Raw genomic sequence first — 24,127 nt, 5'->3', positions numbered from 1 at the left:
AAACCAATCCATTCATTAAATGTTTGCTATTTCATGAATGAATCATCTAGAATAGGTAAATAAGTGTCAAGTCAACATAAAATTACATTAATTACATCAAGGAGGGTGAAAAATCCCCTCACAAGTCAAAACTGGGCGAATTCCTGAGCTGGAAGGTGAAAAATGTGCAAAAAATCTTGATGCGTAGCGCGCCTGAGCCCTACGCGTAGCGCGCCTTTCCACCTGCTTTTGGGGCACTTCCCGGCATCCAAATTGAGCTTAGGTTGGCTTGTTGGAAAGCCCTGGATGTCTACTTTCCAACCCAAGTGGAATTTTCCAATTTTATGTCCATTTGCCCCTCCAAAAGTGCATTCTCCCAAGGCTGCTACCTGTGTGTCCAAAAAGGGGCAGTGAGGTCATTTTTTGCATGTTTTTTGACCTTTTGGGGACCCAAACCTTGATGAAATGCCTTGGCAGTGGCTGAACAGATGTATTTGATCATGACAAATCCAAAAATGCAAACCTTTCATGATTTGGACCTCCCCATCTTTAGGGTAGCGCGCGGCGCGCTACGCGTTGAGCCAAAAAACCTGTTTTTTAACCAAAAATTTCAAAATTGACAAAATTTTCTCCAAATTTCTTGAAATTTGGGCTGGGGGTCCCCAATCAAGTACCATGCTCAGCCAAAGAAGCTTCGGCCAAGATTCGAAGACGATCAAGCTCCTTTTGTCGTTTTTGTTTCTTGACCATTTTCCTCAATTTTGCCTTAAGACTCCTAATTCGCGTCTTGCAAACCAGGTTCCGGACCTTGTAATGCATAACCATGTGTTTCAATAATGCATGGTCTCTATCGGCCCTTTTCAGCCGTTCCTCCCCTACCTCTGCAAGACCTCAGAGGCACATTACCGTCTGTTCTGGAATCACTGTCATTCTCCTGCTCATAAACTGAATCTGTGTCTGACATGGCTTTGAAAACACAATGACTGCAATATATAGGAGGTCTGCAATATGTAGGATGTGTGTTGTAGCTGTGGTGAAATCACAATGTCAATACATACTCAAAGGCCAACCAATCATCATAAGACTTATGCCATAATGGACATTCTGTTTAATGTATTGGGCATAAAACAGTCATAAGGACAGTTTGACATATGGACCAAAATATGAAGTGTTGTTGGTTCAAAGCTTACAAATGGGTATGAGGCTATGTTTCACCAAGGGAGAGCAAAAACAAATCTTCACCAATCATCCATAAACACCCTTAAGGTAGATTTTGGTGAGGCCTAGGGTTTCATTTGTTGACCTAGGGTTTCACTTGTTTTTTACATTCAACACATCACACCTCTCTTCAAACACACTATAAACAATATGAAATTGATTGAATCGGTCATAGAACACCTACTTGAATATTTGGAGGCAATTTGGCATGAATCTGGATGAAGGAGCAAAAAATTTTACCCAATGCGTAGCACACAGCTGAATGCGTAGTGCCTGTGTATTTTTACACTGGCCAGTGTGGCCCAGTGCGTAGCGCCCATCTCAGTGCGTAGCGCCTTTTGTATGAGGCTTTTGGAGGCCTTCCCGGTGTCGAAATTGGGTGCAGGATAGCTCGTTGGAAAGGTCTTTGAGTCTACTTTCCAACCCAACTGGAATTTTTCAATTTGGAGTTCATTTGCCTTGTCAAAAATCAAATCTCCCAAGACTGGTAAAAATGTGCCAAATGAGGCTACCTCAAGGCAGAGTGCTGTTGCAGTCAACGTTTGAATGCCTTCCTCAATTCCAAATTGAGCTCATGATAGCTTATTGGAAAGCTCTTTGTGTCTAGTTATCATTTGACTCATCAAGCAATTCATTTGACCGAGCAAGCTAGGAGAAAACTTGATTTTCCCAAGGTCACTTCAGAGGTGCATCAATTTTCCCGAGGCGATTGTATTTTTGACATTTCTCTAAAACCATGACACCTGTGTAAAAAGTGAAGGAGGTTTTTCTTCTTTGGCATGTTTTGGACAAAAACCTCTCTTAGTTTTCCAAAATTCATCTTTGATTGCTCTGAAACATCTTTTGAGTGAAACTTATCCCAATGTGTGAAACAAGGAATTTTGTGGAAATGAAGCGAAATGAAGGGGATGAGGGGCTTCTAAATTCTTGAGAAAATTTTTGGAAGTAGGGAGAGATGTTAGGAAGCAGGGGAAAGTGGAATCTCAGAGATTGAGTGAGGGGAAGGGGTCGAAAAGGGCAAAACACAGGCCAAACCTAGAAAATTGCCAGGTTGTAGCAAGAAACTAGGGTTTGTGCGAAAATGAGGAATTTGGGGGATCTCAGTGATGGGAAGTGTTTGATAAGGTACTTTAATGACATGGGAGGTGTATGAACATCTGGATACAAGTTTTGCTAATGATTTGACCATCCAAGAGAAATTGCCTTCAAAACCCTAGGAGGCAAATGAACCTTGCCTAGGCGCAACTGAAGCATGAACAAGGTGTAAAATGACCCAATGGAACTTGACATGATGATGACAACCCTATGAATGATGATAGAATCAGCTAAATAGTGACATAGACCGACATTTGGACAACTTTAGAAGGAGTGAAAGCAAACCCTAGACCTAATGCCTAGTGACCAAATTTTGCTTGAAGACTCTTTGAAATGACAAAACTTGACCTTGACACTCTGAGACCACTTTGTAAGAGCATATTTGATCACTGGAGGAAGGCTGGAAAGACTGACACTAACAGAAGCAAGCCCCTTGTTCTTGGTATGCCCATATTGACAGTTACTTGATGAAGCTAGGATTCACAAGGAGTAGTGCCGATCCAAACTTGTACGTCAAAGTGGTCCAAGGTATACCTCTCATTTTGGTATTATATGTTGATGAATTATTCTTAATAGGTGCAGACCCTTTCATTCTTAAATGTAAGAGGAAGTCGGCTACCGAATTCGCGATGAAAGATGTTGGTTTGATGCGCTATTTCCTAAGGCTAGAAGTATGGCAAAGACTGGGCAAGATTTTCCTTTCACAAGGGAAATATGTTGTGAAACTGCTAGAGAGATTTGGCATGGTTGAATGCAAGTCCTTGCCTACACCTATGGAGATGAATTTCAAGAAGCTATGTGAAGAAGTTGTTGGACCGGACCTAGCAAATCCTTCTAAGTATAGACAACTGGTTGGTGCTCTGATGTTACTCGTGAACACTCGCCTTGACATAGTTTCGTATTTAACACTTTGAGCCAATTTTTGATTGAGCCTCACCATGTACATTGGGTCGCTGCCAAGCATGTATTGAGATATCTACATGGGACTATTAACCTTGGACTGAGATATGCCGTTGGAGATGTTAGACTACATGGATATACAAATGCAGATTGGGCTGGCAGTGTTGTCGACAGGAAGAGTACTTCCAGATGCTGTTTTAGTCTAGGATCTACCATGATATCGTGGATGAGCAGGAAACAAAAGTTTGTGTCCCTTAGCACAATTGAGGTCGAGGATATTGCAGCCAACTTGGCAAGTTGTGAAGCAATTTGGTTGAGGAAGCTCTTTGGAGAGCTATTTGAGTAGGTTTTGGACACGACAGTTATTTATCGCGACAACAAAAGTGGGATTCATTTGTCAGAGAATTCTGTGTTCCATGACATGTCTAAGTATTTTAAGACCAAATATCATTATATCTGAGACATGGTGCAGAGAGGATTTGTGAGACTCCTTCACATTTTGATAGATGAGCAGATAGCTGATATCCTCACCAAGGCTTTGCTGAAAGTGAAGTTCTTGGTCTTCAGAAAGCAACTTCAAATGGTTGAGATGACCCTTTTGGATAAGGGTCCTGGTTGATCAAGAACACTGAGCAATGCTCTTCTTCCTTGGTTGAGCTCCCAAGGTGAGGAATGGAGCTGTCGAGCTGTTGGGAATGAGAGACCTCTGAGTCATAGGATGTAGAAATCTGAGATATCCCCTATTCAAAGTATACCCTAGTTAGCTTCCTGCCCACTCTGTTGGATAACCTCCCCATCTGGCCAATGGGATGAGGGACTTGGGATAGAGTGTGATCCCTACCCCTTGTAATAGGTGGATCTCGCCCAAGTTGGTGAATGTAAGTGTTCTACCATCTGAGTCTTTAGGGTTAATATGGATGATCAAGGACAATAGTTTAGAGTGTGATGCTTACCTTCGGTGAGTCGATCTCACCTATTGTTAGGGACTTTGGGATAAAGTGTGATCCCTTCGCATTGGGGTAGGTTGATCTCATCCTTGCAACAATTCTTCTTCTTTAGATTCGAGTGTTCAACATGAGATGAGTAGAGATAGGCAAAGATGAGTAGGGATGCATGATGCGGTTGGAATTTCTCCCTAGCTGAGAAGGAGTGTTGATTTGGTAGCTCAGTGAAAAATTGCAACCATTGGACTAAACTCCTCTTTTCAAGAGGACCAAAATTGACTTTTGAAGCCCTCAATTTGGACAAGGGAAAGTATATTTTTGAAGTGAAGCCCACAAAGTGTAAATTGCGCAGGTTGGCCTAAGAGGCTAATTAGCCCTCCTCTAATGCCTATAAATCGAGGTCACCTCATGCTTGTTGATTTCTGGTAGCATCAGATGTGCTCTAAGTCTCAAAATTTGCGGGGAGGTTTAGACACATGTATTCTCCAATACCCATAAATCGTTTTGGGAAATTCCACTCGGAGACAATTTTATTAAAATAATTAATTATTTTTAATGGGACCTTAAGTTTAAACTTAGGAAATTAAAATAATTAAAGGGTATTAATTTAAACTATGGGTGTAACTTCTAGAAGAAGGCGAAGATTAAGTCAATATGATCCTAGCCATTGGTTAGAATCTAATCTAGGTTGTTGATTGATCAACGAGAGGATTATAAGAGAAGGCTTGATGGGCACTTGGAGAACACATAAAGAGAGTTCAGAAGATCGAATTTCTGAAGTAAAGCAGCTGTCGGTGAGAAATTTGAAGTGATCTTTTGCAGTGATGGGCATGGATACTATCCAAAGGGAGATCTTTCCCGGTCGGAGAATACTCAGTAGAGAAGGCAGAGGGAGATCCAGTAGTGGCAGCGCAGAGCCAGAGGGGTTGACACAAAGCCATGCAGGGCCATGCAAAGGCAGCGCATAGCCATGCAGAGGCAACGTAAAAGTTGAGAGGAAGTCCGAAAATTTGCTGAAGGAATCGATTGCAGAAGCTGGGAGTCAGGGTGTGAGACCGGGGAGCAGAATTCAAAGTTCCTAGACAGCAAATTGATCAGCTGGAGGAGTGACGCTATCCCCACAGGGTTTGACGTTGGGCTGATGTAGAGACTGCGCAGAGGTAGTGCAGAGGCAACCATGGGCAGTCATTCAGGGGCTGGATCAACCAGGATTTCCAATGATAGTGTGAGGTAATCTCACAGATCTCTCTGTCAGTGATATTCTCTGTAACTGGATTGCCGGGAAGGCATCTAGAAGTTGTATTCAGAAATTACTAATGCATAATAATAAAATCCTTAGAGCTGCTGCATCGGTTTTCCCGCATTGGGTTTTTCCGAGGACATTTGTCCAAAAATAACTGTGTAGATGTGTGTTGTATCTCTTTCTTGTTCAGTCAAAAAAATCTTGTTTCGACATAATATTTTTTAAAATAGTGAATGTTGCAGTTGTATTTACTTCGATATTTATCGTAGAACATAGTAAATCACTTGTATGGATTAATAAGTAGGAGAAGTAACATCAGTTTGCTGCAGTAGGGATTCTGGGTTTAGGAATTTTCACAATGCTCATTTGGAGACATATCAACACACAATTTTGCCTTTCTTCTTGGGTTCAACCTATCTAAAATTGCAGGGCTTCTCTCACACATCCAATGGAGAAAGAGGATGAAATCACAGGTGGTCGAAATCTGAAGCTGACTGCAACTTTGACCAGCGTTGACTTGAATTTGTTGGGTGAATATTGGTTCAATCTTTTGGACATCTTTTTGATTGGGCAGGCCACACTCTTTGGCACAAAAACCGAGTAAGTCTGAGCACTTTGACTGCAGACCTATTGCAGATTTTGACCGTAGGCTACATCACTGTTTTGACCAAGTTTGACTGCAAATATTTGGATTATTTGACTTCTAGTTGACCAACAAAGAAGGTCAAATTCATTGACCTTTGACCGAGCTCTTGGAGGACTATTTTGTTGACTGGTTAGGGCACACATTGTTGTTGTTGACTTGGACAGATTTGCACAAGAGTTGACTTTTGTTGACTCTCTCTCTCTCTCTATCTTGTCTCTATTTTGGATAAATTGCATGGCATATTGACTTGGTTGGATATTGGATATTGGTTTTTGGATATTTGATAGTCAAAGCTTGACTTTGACTCTTGGATGATGTACTCCCTCGGCTGAACATTTGAAGACAATCTAATAGAAGAATAATTGCAAAGTGTTTTCTCCCTTGTCATTGACCAAATATTGTGTCTCTTGTCTCTTCACTGTCTTTCATTGTGCACATTGTATAATTGTTCTATCTACTATTGCTCTACTTTGGTTAATTGAAGAAGTGAAAATTGTAATTTGGATGTTATTGGAAACGGTTGAAGTAATAGTTGCAGCATAGAACAATTCTTGATGAAAAATTAACATTTTTGAGGTATGAGGCTTCTTTGATATTCATAGATTCAGGGCAGAATCCATAGATCTTCTTATTGTAGAAAAATCTGAGGATTTTGGATTGGCTTGTCTATTGGTGTATACTTTGCAAGCTGACCCTTTTTTGATCAACAAGAACTAGATCTGTGGCTGATGTGATTTAAACACTTTACTGAGATAAACACCTCTATCTTGAATTGAGTGTTTCAGTCCCTCCTGGCTAGACATATCTATAAAGGAGACTTATCCTTACAAGCTGCAAGATCATGTCATTCAGATCAGTACCACAGAGAAAAACACAGGAGAATGCTTAGAGTTTAGCTGCCATGCAACAAAGTAAAGCCATAAAGGTTCGATGTTGAACCACAGAGTGCAAAAGACATTCTCCTTTAGGACTACATTTCTCACCTTAGCTTTGATACCATGTTGAAAAAAACATTTCTTATCTACAGATATTTTCTTGTGATATTATTTACCATTAGTTTAGCTTAATCAATTTCATGAAGCAATTATACGTCAGAAATTCAACTAATAGTAGTGATAAGAAAGTAAAGATCACAATGCACAATAACAAGAGACACCAATGTTTAGGTCAAAGACCAAGGGAAAACCCCACAAAGGGGAAAACCCAATCAATCCTTTCCTTAGAGGTATCCTTCAATAGTACATCAAGACATGGATAATATCATAATACTAACCACAAGATGTCTTCCACAAGTGCCTAGTCTCCAATGTAAATATCTGCAACACAATGTCAACAAGCTGTCCAATAGAGTGTCTAATGAGTTCGCCATCGAGAGGCTAATCCTCTCACCATACCACAAAAGACAAGGCGTAGATAATAGATCTTTTGAAGTTTAGACCTTGAATAGAATCACAATCAGATTAGAGCTCAGATCTAGGTTTAGTGTTGAGAAATCTAAAGGGTTGCAACTAAGATGATTTCTTTTCAAATTGATAATTGCGCGTGATGTATTTTTACTTTTCTTGATTATTAGCTTCTTCTCTTATTATTATGTTGTTCTTATCATCAAACAACTACCAAAACAAGAAGATCAACAATACACAAGAACATAGGATGTAGGCTGCAAACTAGGGCCAAAACCTCTCCACTTGAGAGGAAAATCCACAAATCTCCTCTTCTTATAGATTCTTCAAATGACGAATTCCAAGACCTCTAGACCAAGACCAATACCCTTCCAAGACCAAGTTTGACCACCTTGATGATGTGCCTCGTTTGTCCAAGTCTGACCACCTTGATGATGTGCCTCGTCTGTCCAAGTCAAACCGAGTCAAATCTCTTGTAGTTGCACAACTTCGACCCCTAGCCACAAAATTTCGGCCTTCACTGCAGGTCTGAAATTTTCGGCCCCTACAACAGTTACTGCTTCCACACGTGTGAGCAATTTTAGGGCTTCCAAGGCTTCCTTTGACCTTCGCTTGGGTTCCTCCTCCTTCTAGGGCTTGTAGGTGACCTAATAGACCTTCCTTCAACCTTCTTTTTGCAATTTCCTCAACTTTGACCTTGCAACATCAAAACCCTAGCCTTCCTTCTTCGCACATGAGAGAGAGAGAGGGAGAGAGAGAGAGAGATAACCCAAACTTTCGTCCTTCGTCCTTCTTCCTTCTTTGCTAGCCTTCTTCTACTTCTCCTTCGCTTAGATGATGAGAAGATGAGTGAGTGTCCATAGGAGGTTGAGTTCCCTCCTATATATAGGCTTCCAAGGAGGATGACATGCCCTAATGAGGCCGACTTCTTAGCTGCCAGGCCAACTTGGTCTTGGAGGGTATTTTGACACTTTTAAATACAAAAATAATTCTTTTTACATGTTACAATGTGCTCGATGGGGTCTTCTTCATATGACAATGACTCTTTTGACTTCTTGACCCTAGGACAAACCCTAGAAGCACTCAATGGGTGCTTGACCTCTAAATAAAAGACCTTGAGCATGAAACCCATGCTACAAAAATAACAATAATAAATTTTTTCTTTCTTTTTACAACATACAAGAATCAAAAGTACATTTCATATTTATGAAGACTGAACCTAGTTACACATTTCAACATTTAGATCATAGCCTAGTCCGAGTCAGGAACAAAGCAAACTTCTGATAATGAGCAAATCTTGGTCACCAAAATTCAGATCACAAGTATAGTAATCAAATCTCGCTCACCAGACTTCAGATCACAAGTATAATAATCAAATGTTTGTCACCAGACTTCAAATCACAAGTATAACAAGCAGATTTCTAACCTTTGACTTTAGATCATAAGTATAATGAGCAGATCTTGAACCTTTGACTTTAGATCATAAGTATAATGAGCAAATCTTGAACCTTTGACTTCAGATCATAAGTATAATGAGCAGATCTCTAATCACTGATTTCAAATCATAAATGTAATGAGCAGATCTACAGATCTCAAACCACTTCACATAGGAGAGCAGATGAGTAAGGTATGTGTGTTTGAATTGCATCCCAAGGAGAGCGAATTAACCTCTCTATATAGCCATCATGTGATTCGAATGAGTGAGTTTCTAGGCAAGCCAACTAGCCATCATGTGATCCGAATGAGAGAGTTTCAAGGCAAGCCAACTAGCCATCATGTGATCTGAATGAGAGAGTTTCAAGGCAAGCCAACTAGCCATCATGTGAGTTTCTAGGCAAGTCGACTTGATCATCTAGAAGAGCCAGCCTAGCACTTGTGGAGCCACTTGAAATTATAAAAAATAATAATTTTGTTTTTCTTAAATACAATGAAAATAAATAATTTTATGAAGACCGACCATAGCTACAATTTCAACACTAATTGGTATACCAAAAGTAGCATCAATATCCCACACTCTTGTTAAAGATCCCCCCTACAGTGCTTGTCCAACACTAGAATGTGTCTTCTTGATGGTAGCTAAGGGCGAGGTAAAGGCTTGGGGTAGATCTCCCCTACCATGTGACTATCTGTCCCTCGATAGATCGTTATAACAACTTTGCGATAACCAAATAATACCTGCAAATTATTCTATTAAACATAATTTATAGGCTAAAGCTAAGAAAAGAAGGAATAGAAAACTCAACCGAATAACACAAGTGTTTGCTGTGAAAATTTGGAAGCCCAAATTTCTACTGTAGCAACTGATTACGTTTCTACTATTTGTTAATTACTGAACAAAATTATTTACTGTTTCCTACGGTAAACACCGAAACTAATACACTGCAGCCTTCACCATTTAAATAAAATGTGGAAACAAGAAATTGAACAAGAAAGAAATACACAACACAACTACATAGTTAATTTTGGACAAATGTCCTCGGAAAAACCCAATGCGGGAAAATGGTGCAACAATTTACGGATCCCCTCTGGGCTTCTGCGTGGCCCTGCGTCAACCTCTCTGGTACTACGATGCCTCTGCTGGATCTCTCTCTGCCTTTGCTGAGTATTCTCTAGCCGAGGAAAACTCCTCACCGGATACTATCCCTGCCCTTCACTGCAAAAGATCACTTCAAATTCTCTTCCTGACAACTGTTGTGCTTTAGAAATTCGATCTTTTGATCTTCACTCGATGTATTTTCCAAATGCCCCTCAAGCCTCCTCTTATAATCCTTCTGGTGAGAACCAACGACCTAGATTAGATGCTAATCAATGGCTCAGATCATTTTGGCTTGATCCTCGTCTTCTTAGATTAAGACCCCTTAATTATTTTAATTTACTAAGTTTAGACTTAGGCACCCATTAAAAATAATTAATTATTTTAATAAAACTCTCTGGGTGGAATTTCCCAAAACGATTTCTGGGTATTATGGAATGCACATGTCTAAGCCTCCTTGCAAATTTAGAGGCTTAGAGCGCATCCGATGCTACCATAAATCAACACTCTCTTTTAACGAGGAATGTTCTCTAGTAATACAACCTACAGAAGCATTTCTTTGACTCTGAAACATCTCCCTCTACGCTGTTGATGTCTGACATTGCTGCCCACCAACTACTGCGCAAATGCTACATCTGTACTGCCGCTGACACTGCCACTCCGAACACTACATCTGTACTGCAACTCCCTCTCAAATTCTTTATCCGTGCTGCTGCTGGTACTACCAGTGCCAACACTGCATCTCCACTACAACCTTCTCCAATTACTGCTGCTACTGCATGAACAACAAAAAAACATCCAAAATTACTGAATAGGTGTTCAGTATGATGCATCTGTTGTTGGAATTTTGACTACTGCTAGTCTCTGCGTTGACCCTCTGAAGCCTCTATGTCGCTGTTGACTTTGCACTGTGCCCACTGCACTGCTGCCAACTCTAGTTGTGCGTTGCTTAGTCTCTGGAGTTTCTAGCCACTGCAACTGTCACTCCAACACTCCTCTGCATCAACTGACACTGGTCCATCCTGCTACTTCTGATCTGGGCTCCCGTAGCAAGGTATCGATCCAAAAGGTGGAATCCTCAAGGATCTTGCCCATTTGTAGTTCTTTCGAACTACAGTTCTATATCACCCCACCTCTTGGCAATCATGGCAAACTCCTCGTCGGTATGTGCGGATGCAACCTTCGGATCATGCTTCTCGTCATTGTCCTTCTTCTTGAGAGGACACTGCGTAGCATAGTGACCAAGTTCACCACACCGCAAGCACTTGATCTTCAAAAATTCTTTCTTCTTTTCCGTTGCTCTTGCTGCACCTTAGATGCGAGGGCTGCATTCTCCTCCTCCTCCTTGTGCTTCGTCCCATTGCTGCTGTTGCTACCGTCAATTTTGCACTTGACTAAGTCTCTCCTCATCTCTTCCTGCTGAAGAGCGACCCACATCCCTTCCCAGTCTGGCAATTTCTCCTTGCCCAGGATGCTTTGGACAAATACTTGCCACTCTTCTGAAACTGAGTTCAGGGCCAGCCTCACCATCTCGGTAGGCTGAGGTATTGACCCCACAACCTATGTCACACGGTTCAGGTTCGAATTTGAGTTCGACAACGATTAAGTTCGATTCAAATTCGAATATTCCGATGGGATTTGTATGAGGTTCGACATTAAGTTCAACTATACATATTTTTCAACACACACACACACACACACATATATATATATGACAAAAAATAATAAAAAATCCATATCAATCAATAAAGCTATATGAGTAGCAGTGAGCACCCACGACCCACAAATCACGACCACTATTCACTTCACGCTCTGGGCGACGAGGACAAGCAACATTTAGAAATTGAATTCAGGAAATTGCAAACAATACAACATGCAATGACAACATTGAGCACAATAGAGCGAGTACACTCAAACTGAAGTTGGCTTGTGAAAATCTATTGACAACCATGGTAAATAAATCCAAACCAGTGGCGACCATAGGAAACTAAGTGGCGGTAAGTGAAACAAGAGAAAACCATGTGCTGCCCATGGTTTTTCTCATAAACCTTAAAACAACTGACAAAAACAACTCGAACAACATTTTTTTTTTTTTTTTGCTATTTTTTATATTAATTAGGCTTTAGGTTCGAATTCGTTGAGGTTCGACTATCAAGTTCGCCGAACATGAATGATTTTTTTTTTGGGTTCGCCGAATTTCGAACCTCAAGGTTCAAATTCGGTGAACCCTATGACATAGCCCACCGCTGCCAACTCGTCATGTCTTCTGAAGCTTTGCAAGGAATGAATCAATGCGTTCCCCCTTTTTCATCTGCGTGGATCTCATCTTCTGCTCTAATTACATCTTTCGTTGCTTGGAAGATCCCTGATATAGCGTGGGAAAGGCATCCATCCCACATCTCCTTGGCAGTCCCTTTGCCTGAGATGTGACACTCTACATGATCCTTCACTCCATCGAGGATCATTCGCTTGGCCTTCGCCATCTCTGCCTTGTACTTCTTGAGCGGATTTGGATACGTAGTCTCAGCTACGACATTGTCGACGTAGATCTTGAGAAAATGTTCATCCAGAAGGCATGACATCCTGGCCTTCTAGATTACATAGTTGGATGCACCATCCAACCGATCCTGATCTCTCAACCCACTGGCTGCCATCTCTGCCAATAAAAAAAAGGTTGAATGACCTCCTCTCTCCTCTGTGTTGTTGCTGGGCTAGCCTACGCACTCCCTACTAGAGTCAGTAGATCTGCTGCTCCTTATTGCTGCTCAACAAATGAGAATTCGAATTCCTTGGCTAGGAATTCTCTGAGGAAGAAATTCCCTCAGGTCTCTCTTCTTCCTTTTGATGTCTTTCTGCCCAACAACTGCTTGTAGAAACTGCGTCACACCACAAACCCCTCTTTGCTGAAGCTGTTGCACTGCTCCTTTTGATGTTGACAAATTTCGATATGGAAATCCTACCTCTCTGTCGACTCACTCAGAGAGAGATTTTCCACGAAAATCTTGCCCTCCTGGCCTGGACTGCGCAAACCCTCTGGGGATTCGATTTGCTGCCTATGCAGCACTTCGACTTCCCTTCTTCCTTCAGCGCTGGGTTCTTCCAACTCTGTTCTCTTGTTTCACCTGCAACTCTGATACCATGTGAAAATTTGGAAGCCCAAATTTCTACTTCCACAACTGATTACGTTTCTTCTATTTGTTAATTACTGAACAAAATTATTTACTGTTTCCTATAGTAAACACTGAAACTAATACACTGCAGGCTTCACCATTTAAATAAAACGTGGAAACAAGAAACTGAACAAGAAAGAAATACACAACACATCTACATAGTTATTTTTGGAAAAATGTCCCCGGAAAACCCAATGCAGGAAAACCAGTGCAACAACTGATGGTTTTATTATTATGTAGTAGTAATTTTGAATACAATCTTTGGATGCCCTGTTGACTATCCAGTACAGAGAATATTATTGATAGAGAGATGAGTGAGATTACCTCACACTATCACTGGAAATCCTGGTTGATCCAACCACTGAATGGCCAACCCCTGGATGCCTCTGTGCAGTCTCTACGCAATCCTTGCGTAGGCCCTGCGTCACAGCTATTGGGGTCTGTGTCACTCCTCTCAATTGATCGATTTGTGTTTGAGACTTCTACTTCTGCCCTCCCGGTCTCACAAACCGACTTCTGGCTCTGGAAATCGATTCTCCAGCAAATTTATGAATCCCCTCTGGGCTTCTACTATGCCTCTACGTGGCCCTGCATTAGCCTCTCTGGCTTTGTGCTGCCTCTACTAGATCTCTCTCTGCCTTCTCTGCTGAGTATTCTCCGACCCAGGAAAACTCCTCACCGAATACTATCCATGCCTCTCACTTCAAAAGAGCACTTTGAATTCTCTTTCCGGCAACTGTTGTGCTTCAGAAATTCGATCTTCTAATCTTCACTGGATGTATTTTCCAAATGCCCCTCAAGCCTCCTCTTATAATCCTTCTGTTGAGAACCAACAGCCCAGATTAGATCTTAATCAACGGCTCAGATCATTTTGGCTTGATCCTCGTCTTCTTCTAGAAGTTTCACCCATAGTTAGATTAAGACCCTTTAATTATTTTAATTATCTAAGTTTAGACTTAGGTACCCATTAAAAATAATGAATTATTTTAATAAAATTGTCTCTGGGTGGAATTTCCCAAAACAATTTCTGGGTATTGTGGAATGCATGTTGCCAAGCCTCCTTGCAAATTTTGAGGCTTAGAGCACATCCGATGCTACCAGAAATCAACATTTGCAAAATGGTTTCTTTATTGAATGACGTAAAATGATCTCATAGTCAACAATAACAACTCGATAGGAGAGACTATTTGGACTAGCCTTTTATAAAACTTTTCTTAATGGCTAGATAATGGCTAGCTAAAGGCTAGTTGTACTACTCTAGAACACAATGTTTTTTAGCAATCCACATGTTGGAGGCTTAAGTGATTTTAATAAATATCACAATTACTTGGAGGTCCATATTCCCTTTGCTTATGTCCCTAGAAAACCAAAAATAAAGAATAGTAAACTTTGGAGGTCCAATGTCCAACTTGGAAAACATACCTAAATTTTTGTCCACTCATCAATATCTTGGTTCATAACACCTCAACATTCCATTTGGCTGTCCATAACTACTATGTTGAAGCTCTAACAACTAGTTTACTTGACCATTAATGAATAGTAAACTTGACTTCACCACCTTTTTGCTTGATCTTCAACACCTTGGTGAATTTGATGATTCTGCCACTTGGGTTTGCTGTAACTTGCCTTGATTTCATCTAGGTCTTGCTCCAATTTTCCATATTATGCCCTAAGTTGCCACACCATCATTGCATTTGCCACATCATTATGCCCCTATGCTATATCTCTAATGGCTTGAGCAACCTGGAAAATTTGAGACATGGGTTTTGTTCCTCCTTTCTTATAGGCCACTTTTGATCTAATGCATGTCCAAAACTGCTCAACAGTGCCCCTATTTTGCTACTTGGAAACTGGTAGTACTTGTTGACCGTCTTTGACAAGCCATAACTTGAGAATGTCTTCACTGCTTGGAAAAATTTAATGTGGCACGTCATCCTCTCATCAAGTTGAACAAATTGGGACCAAGTTGACTTTTTTGCTTCTGGGACCACTTGCATTGGGAAAGATGAACTGCCTTAGGATATTTAAGATTGCCATATTGAGAAACATTTGAGGGATATTGCACCAAGGCGAAGGCCACATATGGACTCAATAGACACATAACTATGTTGTAACTTGTAAGACATAGGTGCACTTAGGCTAGCTGGACTGGTCCATAAACTGGTGATCACCCCTACATAAGCAAAACCCATCCAAGGCCCTCCAATCCTATCTAGGAAAAATGGAGCCAGAGATGAACCCAAAGGGACCAGCCATGGTTTGACCAAACACGAGTTCTAGGACACCTAATACAAAGCCTCACATGGTTGTTACAAGGCTTTAACTTGTGACCTTGGGCTTACATTGGTGTGAAACATACTGCAAAAATATATGTGTATCCCTGCTGAAATGGGGGGTAACCTGACCTTTGTCTCTGAAAATTACCTTAAGTTTGCTGCTTCTAGAAGTTACACAATCCGTGTTTCCACAGTATAAAATTAGAGGCATCCTCTAGATGATCAAACTCGTGCCTACTGGGGGTGGCCATTTCTGCAACTCTACAAGAACAAAATCAGAAAACAAATCAGTCAACACAAAATTCAGATCTGCAACTTATAGTAACTGCAGATCACCTATCACCTGTCAAACCTAGTCTTCCAATTACTGGAAGATCCTGGGAAAAAACACCCTTTCAACCCTTTTTAGGTCCAATTACCATTCGCTGGCACATCTGTGTCAACCCCTGAAGCTACTCTGGTTTCACACCCCCTGAAATCCTCCAGCAGCTTTCTACTTCGGAGAGCTAGTCTCTCCATTGTCCATACACGAAGTCTAGAAGATTTCAGATACACTGCTGATACTGTGTTGGAATTCTCAGCGCATGGTACCACTCGTAGAAATCTGACCTAAGGTACCTGCTTAGGAACAACAGAAAACTGAAAATACTATCAATATCTGATTCTAATAGGAACTGAAACACATCATTCTGAAAATAATAGCAAGTACAGCAGATGTGAAAGTTAAATCATATCATAGTTTTTATTACTCTGAAAACAGGAAACACTGGAAGCCTCAAATCCCAACCCTATTCGCTCACTGTTCTCCACTGAACTGAATGAATAACAATAAAGACCCAGCCCCTATTTGTAGAGGAGGTTTGGGTTGTGCACTAAAATTAACAGGACATTACGGACTACGTTAGAGTGCCCAGCCTGCATACATGCATGCATGCACTGACCTCCTAGAGAACTGCATTTAGAGCTTTGGACTGGAGTGGCATACACATGCACCTCACCTTTACCCTCTCATGGGATCAGTGCTCTTTCTCTCTAAAACTGGACGTCCACCTATCTAGTGCTCTTTTCCTAAAACTGGAATTGTAACTCACAATTAGAAAAGTGACTCTAAAATAGAACTGAACCTAATCTACTGAGTTTAGAACAACCAAAATAAGACAACAAGCACTATTTTAATTTCGTGACCCTCTCATCTCCTTATAACTGCTGTGGTTTGTAAAGGCCTGTTTCTTCCATGCTCAAGGCGACACTTCTGCTGCACATAGGAAGTGAGATGGGTTCTCTGCTAATGTGCCACTGCTTTTGGGGAGCCTGCTGTAACCTGTTAACTGTACCTTGCATGCACTCAGGTGTTGGCCACCCTAAGAGGTACCTGCTGAATTGAGAAGTGAAAGCACTTACAAAGGTACAAACTTTAACAGTAATGATATTGTTATCCTTGTTTATTTAGGTAATCTCATAATTAGTAATTTAGTAGTAGTACCCGTGTAATTCATAAAGTTGCACAGGATCTAGAAAAAGCACTTGAGATGACAAATTTAGGTCTTCTGTATTACTGTGTTGAAACTTGAATATGAAGTATGGCAGAAGAGAGAGCATTTTCATCTTGCAAGCAAAGTAGTGGAGAGAATTTCTTTATTCAGAATGGCAGATTGTAAACCATCAAGAGCACTGATTGAAACAAGTTTGAAGCTATCAACAGAAGATGATCCTGGGAAGGTAGATGAAACATTGTATAGACAACTGGTATGAAGTTCAATTTATTGATATTTCTCCATGCCAGAAATATGTTTTGTGGTAAGTTGTGTTTCCAAGGTCATGACTTCCACAAGAATCGTAGTACAGCCTCAAAACACATGTATATAACCATGACAAAGGTATGGTGATACACTGATGAGATGCTAAGTGAGCTTGTCCAAGACTGGAAAAGTGGACTACACAAGAGCTGGTCAAGATAGAAAGAATGAGAGAGAGCTAGCTGATGATGAAGCCAATGATGTCGAGGTCTTCTGGGTCTGATGGCCGAGGGTGAGGAGGGTGACCTGGGCACTGGCTTGCTATTGGAGTCCTCTGGAACCATTGTGAGGTCTGACAGTATGATATTGGGGAGGATGTAGGAGCAGTAGATGCTCCTAGCATCTGAGGTTGAAAGAGAAAAACTATGAATATTAATGCTTAACATGCTCTTGGCATTTGTTGTGTGATGTAAATAGTTATCTGCTCTTTATTATTTTTCATAATAAGTTAGAAAGGCATTGCATGTGGAACTTGTTATTGTTGAAATATTCTAAGCCTATCCATTAGATAATTAATTTGTATTCTGTTGGTTTATTTCTTGTATTTATTTAAATTCGAACAAGTTATTTAAAACATTTAAATACCGAAATAAACACAATACAATCACAACATCTACAGAATAACGGTTGAAATAAAACAAACACACAAGTGACACCGTTATTTTTGGACAAATGTCCCCGGAAAAACCCAATGCGGGAAAACTGGTGCAGCTATTCTGAGAGTACATTATTATGCAATATTTCCTTGAGTACAACTGGGTGCCTAACCGGCTCACCCGATAGAGAAAAATACATGGCAACAATACCTCTCTATTCGGAAATAGGTACTCATAAAACCTGTCCCACGAAACCCTCTCCAACGACTCTGAAGCTCTGTGCTGGCCCTTCTGGCCTCTGTGTCAGCCTCTTGTTGCTCTGTGTTAGCCTCAAACCTCCTTGTGTCAGCCCTTTGAGGTACTGCGTAGCCTCTGGGACCCTCTGCATCACTCCCTCTGCCCTCTGCATGGATGACGCAGTCCCTCTGGGCTCTGCGCTGTCTTTGCTGGGCTCTGCGTGGCCTGCTCTGGCTGTTGCTTCTTGCTCTTTGTCTCTGCGCTGGTCTCTCGGCACTGTCTCTGCCTCTCTGTCCAGTACTCACTGCCTCTCACTGATTCGACTTTGCTTAACAACCCCGCTCTAGCAAAACGAATGACTGATCACTCTGGTGTGTTCTCCAACTGACCCTCAAGCCTCCTCTTATACTTTTCTCATTGGTTCTTCAATGGCCAAGATTAAATCTCTAATCAACGGCTAAGAGTAGATTTGGTTTGATCCATGACTTTTGGAACCTTCTAACCTAGTTTTATATTAATACCCATTAATATTTTATTTTTCCTAAGTTTAGACTTAGGAACTTCATTAAAAATATTATTTTAATATCTCCCAAACCGGTTAGAATCTGCCCAAACCATTTTTGGGTCTTGGAGATCTCATGTGCTTTAGCCTCTCCACCAATTTTCATGGCTAGAGCACATATGATACTACCCCAAATCAACAGTTAAATTAGACTAATAAAATGTTTACGTTTATCTATCTAAGATTTTGATATGTAATAGATCACTGTATAGTATTGGTTTCTTCATTTTGGTTTTTCTCTAACCAACTTGATGCAGTACGGCACACTCAGATACAATAGACCATTACTCATCTTATGACGGTAGTCAGGATTCTGATGATGATCTAAATGAAGAGTCTTCGGAGCACCCTAATAAGAGGGTTACTTTCCATACAAGATGTACCTTGATGCCATGGGCGGCAGTTGAGGAGGGAGCATCTGTGGAGGTATGAACATGATTTGTAATGCTTACAAACTTATAATTGTTGGCAACATTGCATTATATCGTTTGGGCAGCATTCATTCCTACTCACTTTTGGAAACTCAGGCATTGAGCTGTGGTTGCCATTTCTATCTATTGTAGGTGCTGAAAGCAAATGGTTCATTACGCTTCTGGGTTAGGGGGAGAATTGAACGCCTAGAAGACAGGAAAGCCTTAGTACAATTCACAGGAACTTCAGCAGATGGTAAATCAGTTGGAGTTTTATTTCTATCATTCATTTCTATTTTGCCTGTCCTCTTGATTTCTAATCTGCTTGCCCTTTTAACAGAAATGCAAGAGGAATGGGTTGCATTGGATTCGAGAGTTGATGGGAAAACTGATTCAAAAACCTCAGATGATATGACAACTAAGCAGAACTATTTTTTGCAAAAGATACGGCCTTGTATAAATGCTGGTAATTTGCCAAAAGGGATATCAATGGCGACATATGCTGAAGGTTCAGAACAAGTTCCTGTGAATGGACAGCTGGTGGAAGCCTGGATAAGTAACAGGTTTTTTTCTCCCCTTTGATATGTGTGTCCATTTCACCGATTTTTTGTCTAGAGAAATTTTTTGGATTAATCAAGGTGGGAATCCCTGCTTCTAAACTACATTTTTCGAGGGGGTTAGCTACAAGTATCTTATGGCTGTTAGAAAGATTATGGTATCCAGATTTTGCATAAATCCATGGAAAGTGCATGTCATTTTCGACCTTCATGAAATTCTGCACAATTTTTAGCATTCTACTGATTTTTTTTTTTGCTTTGGATGATGTGCTTCCAGGAGAAATTTTAAGCTTTTGCAACATATTCCCTTTTCACTTTTGAAGGTTTCCCTCCTCGTTTCCTACTCACTAGTTTTCTTCCCCTCCCTGTTTCTTGACCTTGTTTCCTTACCTCTTTCTTTTTATTTTTCTCTTATGATCTTTGGACCTAATAATATTCTATTAGTTAATATTAATAATTAATATTTTGAATAATAATATAATTATAATAATAGTATTGTTAATTCCTTTGCTTCTTACTCTATAACCCTAGCATTAATAATAATATGAGTAACTACATTTAGAACAATAATAATATTTAATTGAAAATTAGAATAATAATATTATTATTAATAATATTGTTTGGAATAGCAATATTAATTATTAATAATATTATTCTAATAACATTATTGTTAATAATAAATATTATTATAATAATATTATATTCTTAGGATTTATTATTAATAAAATTATTAAGATATATTATAATAATAATAATTTTACTTAATATTATAACATTTTTATTAATAATAATAATTATTATATTATTATAATAATAATAATAATTTTTTATATTATTATAATATTCTCCGGATTTATTATTAATAAAATTTTAGGGTCATTATTATAATAATAATACTTAATAATATTATTATGAATATTATAACATTAATAATAATACTAATAATAATAATAATAATTATTATTATTATTATTATTATTATATTTTATTACTATTATTAACATTAGTTATAATAATATTATTATTAATTGTTATTTTTTTTGGAATAATAAAAAACTTTTTCAAATAATATTCCCTTCATTTATTCAATTGGTCCTTTACTGGTTTAATTAAATAATTTCCTAATGTCTCTTTCCCAGCACTCTCTTTATAAATTGGTTGGGTCTCTCTTCCTCTTCACCTATGATTTTTGCTTCTTGTCCCTGATGATGGGTGAAGTGTTCACCTGAAACGTCGGACCTTTCAACTCCTCATCAGTTATCACAGTTTGAGTTTTCTCTAGAAACTACTTCACTACTTTTAAGCAATGTAAATATTAAATCAATTTGCAGGATGGAAATGATTTTGTTGCTGCATCCTTAAAGGACAATTTACTGGTTCTTGCTCTACTTTTAAAAGAAGGAGATCAATTTAATTAACCTCATCTTTTTACACTTTCCATCCATTTTAAATAGAAGATATTTTTCTTATATTGACATTTCTTGAGTTTGAACAAACAGCCTAGGATGCAGTAATACTACCTAATAAATAGCAAGGTTTTTTAATAGTAAAGAGTGGTGATTATTGGACACATTATAATAGGATTTTTGAAGTATTCGTTCAGGAATGGGGTGTGGGAATGAGGTCATTTAGAACTATTCTGTTTCATAATTTGCTGATTATTTACAGTGTTCCTGTGTATATTCATTTGGTTCTAACGAAAGCAAAATTACTGCCTTGTCTGCAGGTGGGTAGAAGGTTCTTTTATGGGATTCAATGGGCCAGGGCTTATGGTGAACTTTCCTGGTGCGATTTAAACATATGCAACACCGAATTCATTGTTAATGGCATAGTCGTCATTTATAATATTCTGAATATGATTCACTTTGATTTGGTTGTGTTTCCTTTCATCATTCCTCTATGTATAGGTTCCTTTGTGGTATTTTCATTCTGGTGGGATATTTTTTAAGAAGCCTGCTTTATTTCTTTGGTACATTCCAGGGGAGTATGGATGCATTTCATTAGATCCTGATAATGTGAGGCTAGCACCGATATGGAATGGCGAACAGAAATCATGGCGAGTTACTGTTGTAGAGCTTGATTTGCAAGTCAAAAGGGCTTCTCAAAATGTATGCAGTTTTCCATTCTTATACTCTGTTTACTTAGTTTATAGTTTAAGGAAAAAAGAAGCATTGCCAGCCTTAGGTTTGATCGGACAGAATCTTATCGTGTCACTTGCTTAAGCCAGTCAGTTCTTTCTCATTAGTATATAGATTGGCACTTGTTCTTATGTCTTAATCATTATATTATTAACTGCAGGGTTTGGTAGTGGTTAAGGATGCTACTGACCTGGGGAAAGGCCAATGTCAAGAGATGCCAGTAAAATCCAGTGCAAAGGCAGGAAGGAAACGCTCCATAAATGACCTATCATCTGTGATCAGTGCAGATCAATATGCAGTTCGCATTGGGCTATTGGCATCTCTTGTTGTTGCTTGGTCACCAACAGTTAAATCCTCTTTGGAAGGAGATGATGGTTCTTTGGGAAGTTCATCCAACAGTTCTGCTATATTGGCTGTTGGAGCAAAGTCTGGTAAAGTTTCTTTATGGAGAGTCCTTGAACCACAGCTGTACACTATTGAACATTGCCAGCAACAGCCAGAAGTGAGGTTTATTGGCTTGCTTCAGGCGCATAAATCTTGGGTTACTGCAGCGAGTTGGGCCATGTGCACTGTAAATGCTTCTGGCAAAATGGATGTGGATAGTTCAAGCGACAAACTTCTTTTGGCCACTGGAAGTTCTGATGGAAAGTAATAATCTATCTGCATTACTTTTCTGGAGATAAAGCAGGGCTTTTGTGTGATCTTTCCATCCTGATTTCTTTGTTGTTAAGCTTGCCTACTTGTGGAGTTGGAACACTATATTCGTTTTTTATTGTGGTTTTGAATATACTGTTGGACATATACTTTTTCACCCTCACATGTCACTTGCATATTTGGGGATCCTATTTGAATATAACTCAGCCTCACTATTCACCTCACTGCTGGAATCCTACACACCAATTGCAAAGGAACCTATTCTTTGCACACTCAGCCAGAACTATTTGCAAGTTTGATAAATCTAAATATGACAACTTGTACATCATTGAAAGTTGAAATTTTATGAACTACAGCTATTCCTTAAATGCTAACCTAGATCAATTTTTTTTCCCGAGTTTATAACAACTAAATCAAGCCAAGTCATCAGTGATGTAGACTTGTTTGGTTATATATGGATGGCTGAGGATTGATTAGACTTTCTCGTTTAAATTAGAGAATTGCTTCAGACTGAATGTTTGAGATATGCAAATGCAACTTGCTGGAGTTAATAACTCAGAATGTAGGATTTCATAATGAAATGAATTAATTGTATGCAATGATGACAAATTAGAAAATTTAGTATTTTAAACACGTTGTGGAAGGTTTGATGATATATACAATGTATATGTAGATTGAAAATACAAGTTTTCTTTTTGATTGCAGTGTCAAGCTATGGTATGGGGATCTTGTAAGCCTCACTATGTCTTCTACTGCTAGCTCCACACCTTTAGGTCTCTTGAAAGAGGTAAGCCTTTTCTTGAAGTGCACTGTTTTCCTTGTGTTTATCTGTGATTGCCATTAAATGGATATCTTTGCTATGCTAAGACTTTTCTTTTTGATTTCTGCTTAATCAGGTAGTATCCGCTGATTCAGTACCTGTCTCGGCAGTTTCCTTGGTCATACCTCCACAATCCCCAGACAAAGTTCTAATAGCAATTGGAAAAGGTTCTGGCGTTCTATCTGTTTGGATATGTTACACATCTGGGCGTAAATGCCACAAGGCAGGTCACTTCGAGGCTCATGATCAAGTGGTAAATACTAAATATCCTTTCATATTATGAAAATTGTTTGGTAAAGGTAAATGACGAATGAGATGGCATATGTTGATGTCTGTTGATTTCATCGTTGTCTGTTATCTTTCTCCAGGTTACAGATCTTGCATGGGCATTTGATGGACGCTGCCTATACAGCTGCAGCCAGGTATGTGGGAAAGTTGTAATGATAAGACTGCTGAAGTCCAATCATGTGCTTAAGTTGTTTTAAAATGCATGTGAAATCTATTCTCCCAAATACCTGACAATTTTGATATACCCTGCCCTGGCAGCTTACTTCAGCCCATAAAGAGTTTTCTCAAATTTGAATACTAAATGTTCCTTCCTTCGAACTTGAAATCCATGTGGTTAGTACATGTACATTTCTTCATCTAGATCACCATTGATGAAGACACCCTTCTCATCCATCTGATGTTGTTTCCAGCCAAACTGTACTGCCATCGTTAGAACCAAGCGGTTTGTTTCCAGCTTTGCAGTAGTCTCTTCATTGCCAATCCCTTCCGAGCAAAGTTACCAGGAAATGGAAACAGATACAGATCTGGATATGGATCCACCCGATTTCTGAAAAGCCAGGATCCGGATATGGTGGGGAAATGCGACATACAAAAAATACAATAATAATTTTTTAATTTTAAAAAACATATTGAAAGTTAAAAATCAAAACCATTCATGAATC

The 24,127-nt window shown here is 39.4% G+C and overlaps 1 protein-coding gene across 8 annotated transcripts in view; it reads left to right on the top strand.

The window, feature by feature from the left end:
• Positions 1-24,127, top strand: part of LOC149250198 (Transducin/WD40 repeat-like superfamily protein) — a 188,909-nt gene that overhangs the window by 146,809 nt on the left and 17,973 nt on the right. For 7 of the 8 annotated variants that reach the window (XM_089458943.1, XM_089458941.1, XM_089458939.1 and 4 more), the window contains 9 exons: positions 18,856-19,024; positions 19,162-19,264; positions 19,349-19,571; positions 21,292-21,350; positions 21,546-21,673; positions 21,864-22,351; positions 23,063-23,144; positions 23,254-23,430; positions 23,546-23,599. In XM_089458943.1, the coding sequence (XP_089315069.1) occupies positions 18,856-19,024; positions 19,162-19,264; positions 19,349-19,571; positions 21,292-21,350; positions 21,546-21,673; positions 21,864-22,351; positions 23,063-23,144; positions 23,254-23,430; positions 23,546-23,599 (1,483 nt within the window). The remainder of the gene's footprint in view (positions 1-18,855; positions 19,025-19,161; positions 19,265-19,348; positions 19,572-21,291; positions 21,351-21,545; positions 21,674-21,863; positions 22,352-23,062; positions 23,145-23,253; positions 23,431-23,545; positions 23,600-24,127) is intronic. The other variant, XM_089458945.1, reaches the window with a different exon arrangement.

The sequence above is a fragment of the Pinus tabuliformis genome, chromosome 7, assembly GCF_031772625.1.
Source record: "Pinus tabuliformis cultivar Carrire ecotype Pingquan chromosome 7, CPIR1, whole genome shotgun sequence".
Taxonomy (NCBI): Eukaryota; Viridiplantae; Streptophyta; class Pinopsida; order Pinales; family Pinaceae; genus Pinus; species Pinus tabuliformis.
The sequence above is the reverse complement of the archived record's forward strand: the minus strand, read 5'-3'. Positions and strand labels throughout refer to the sequence as shown.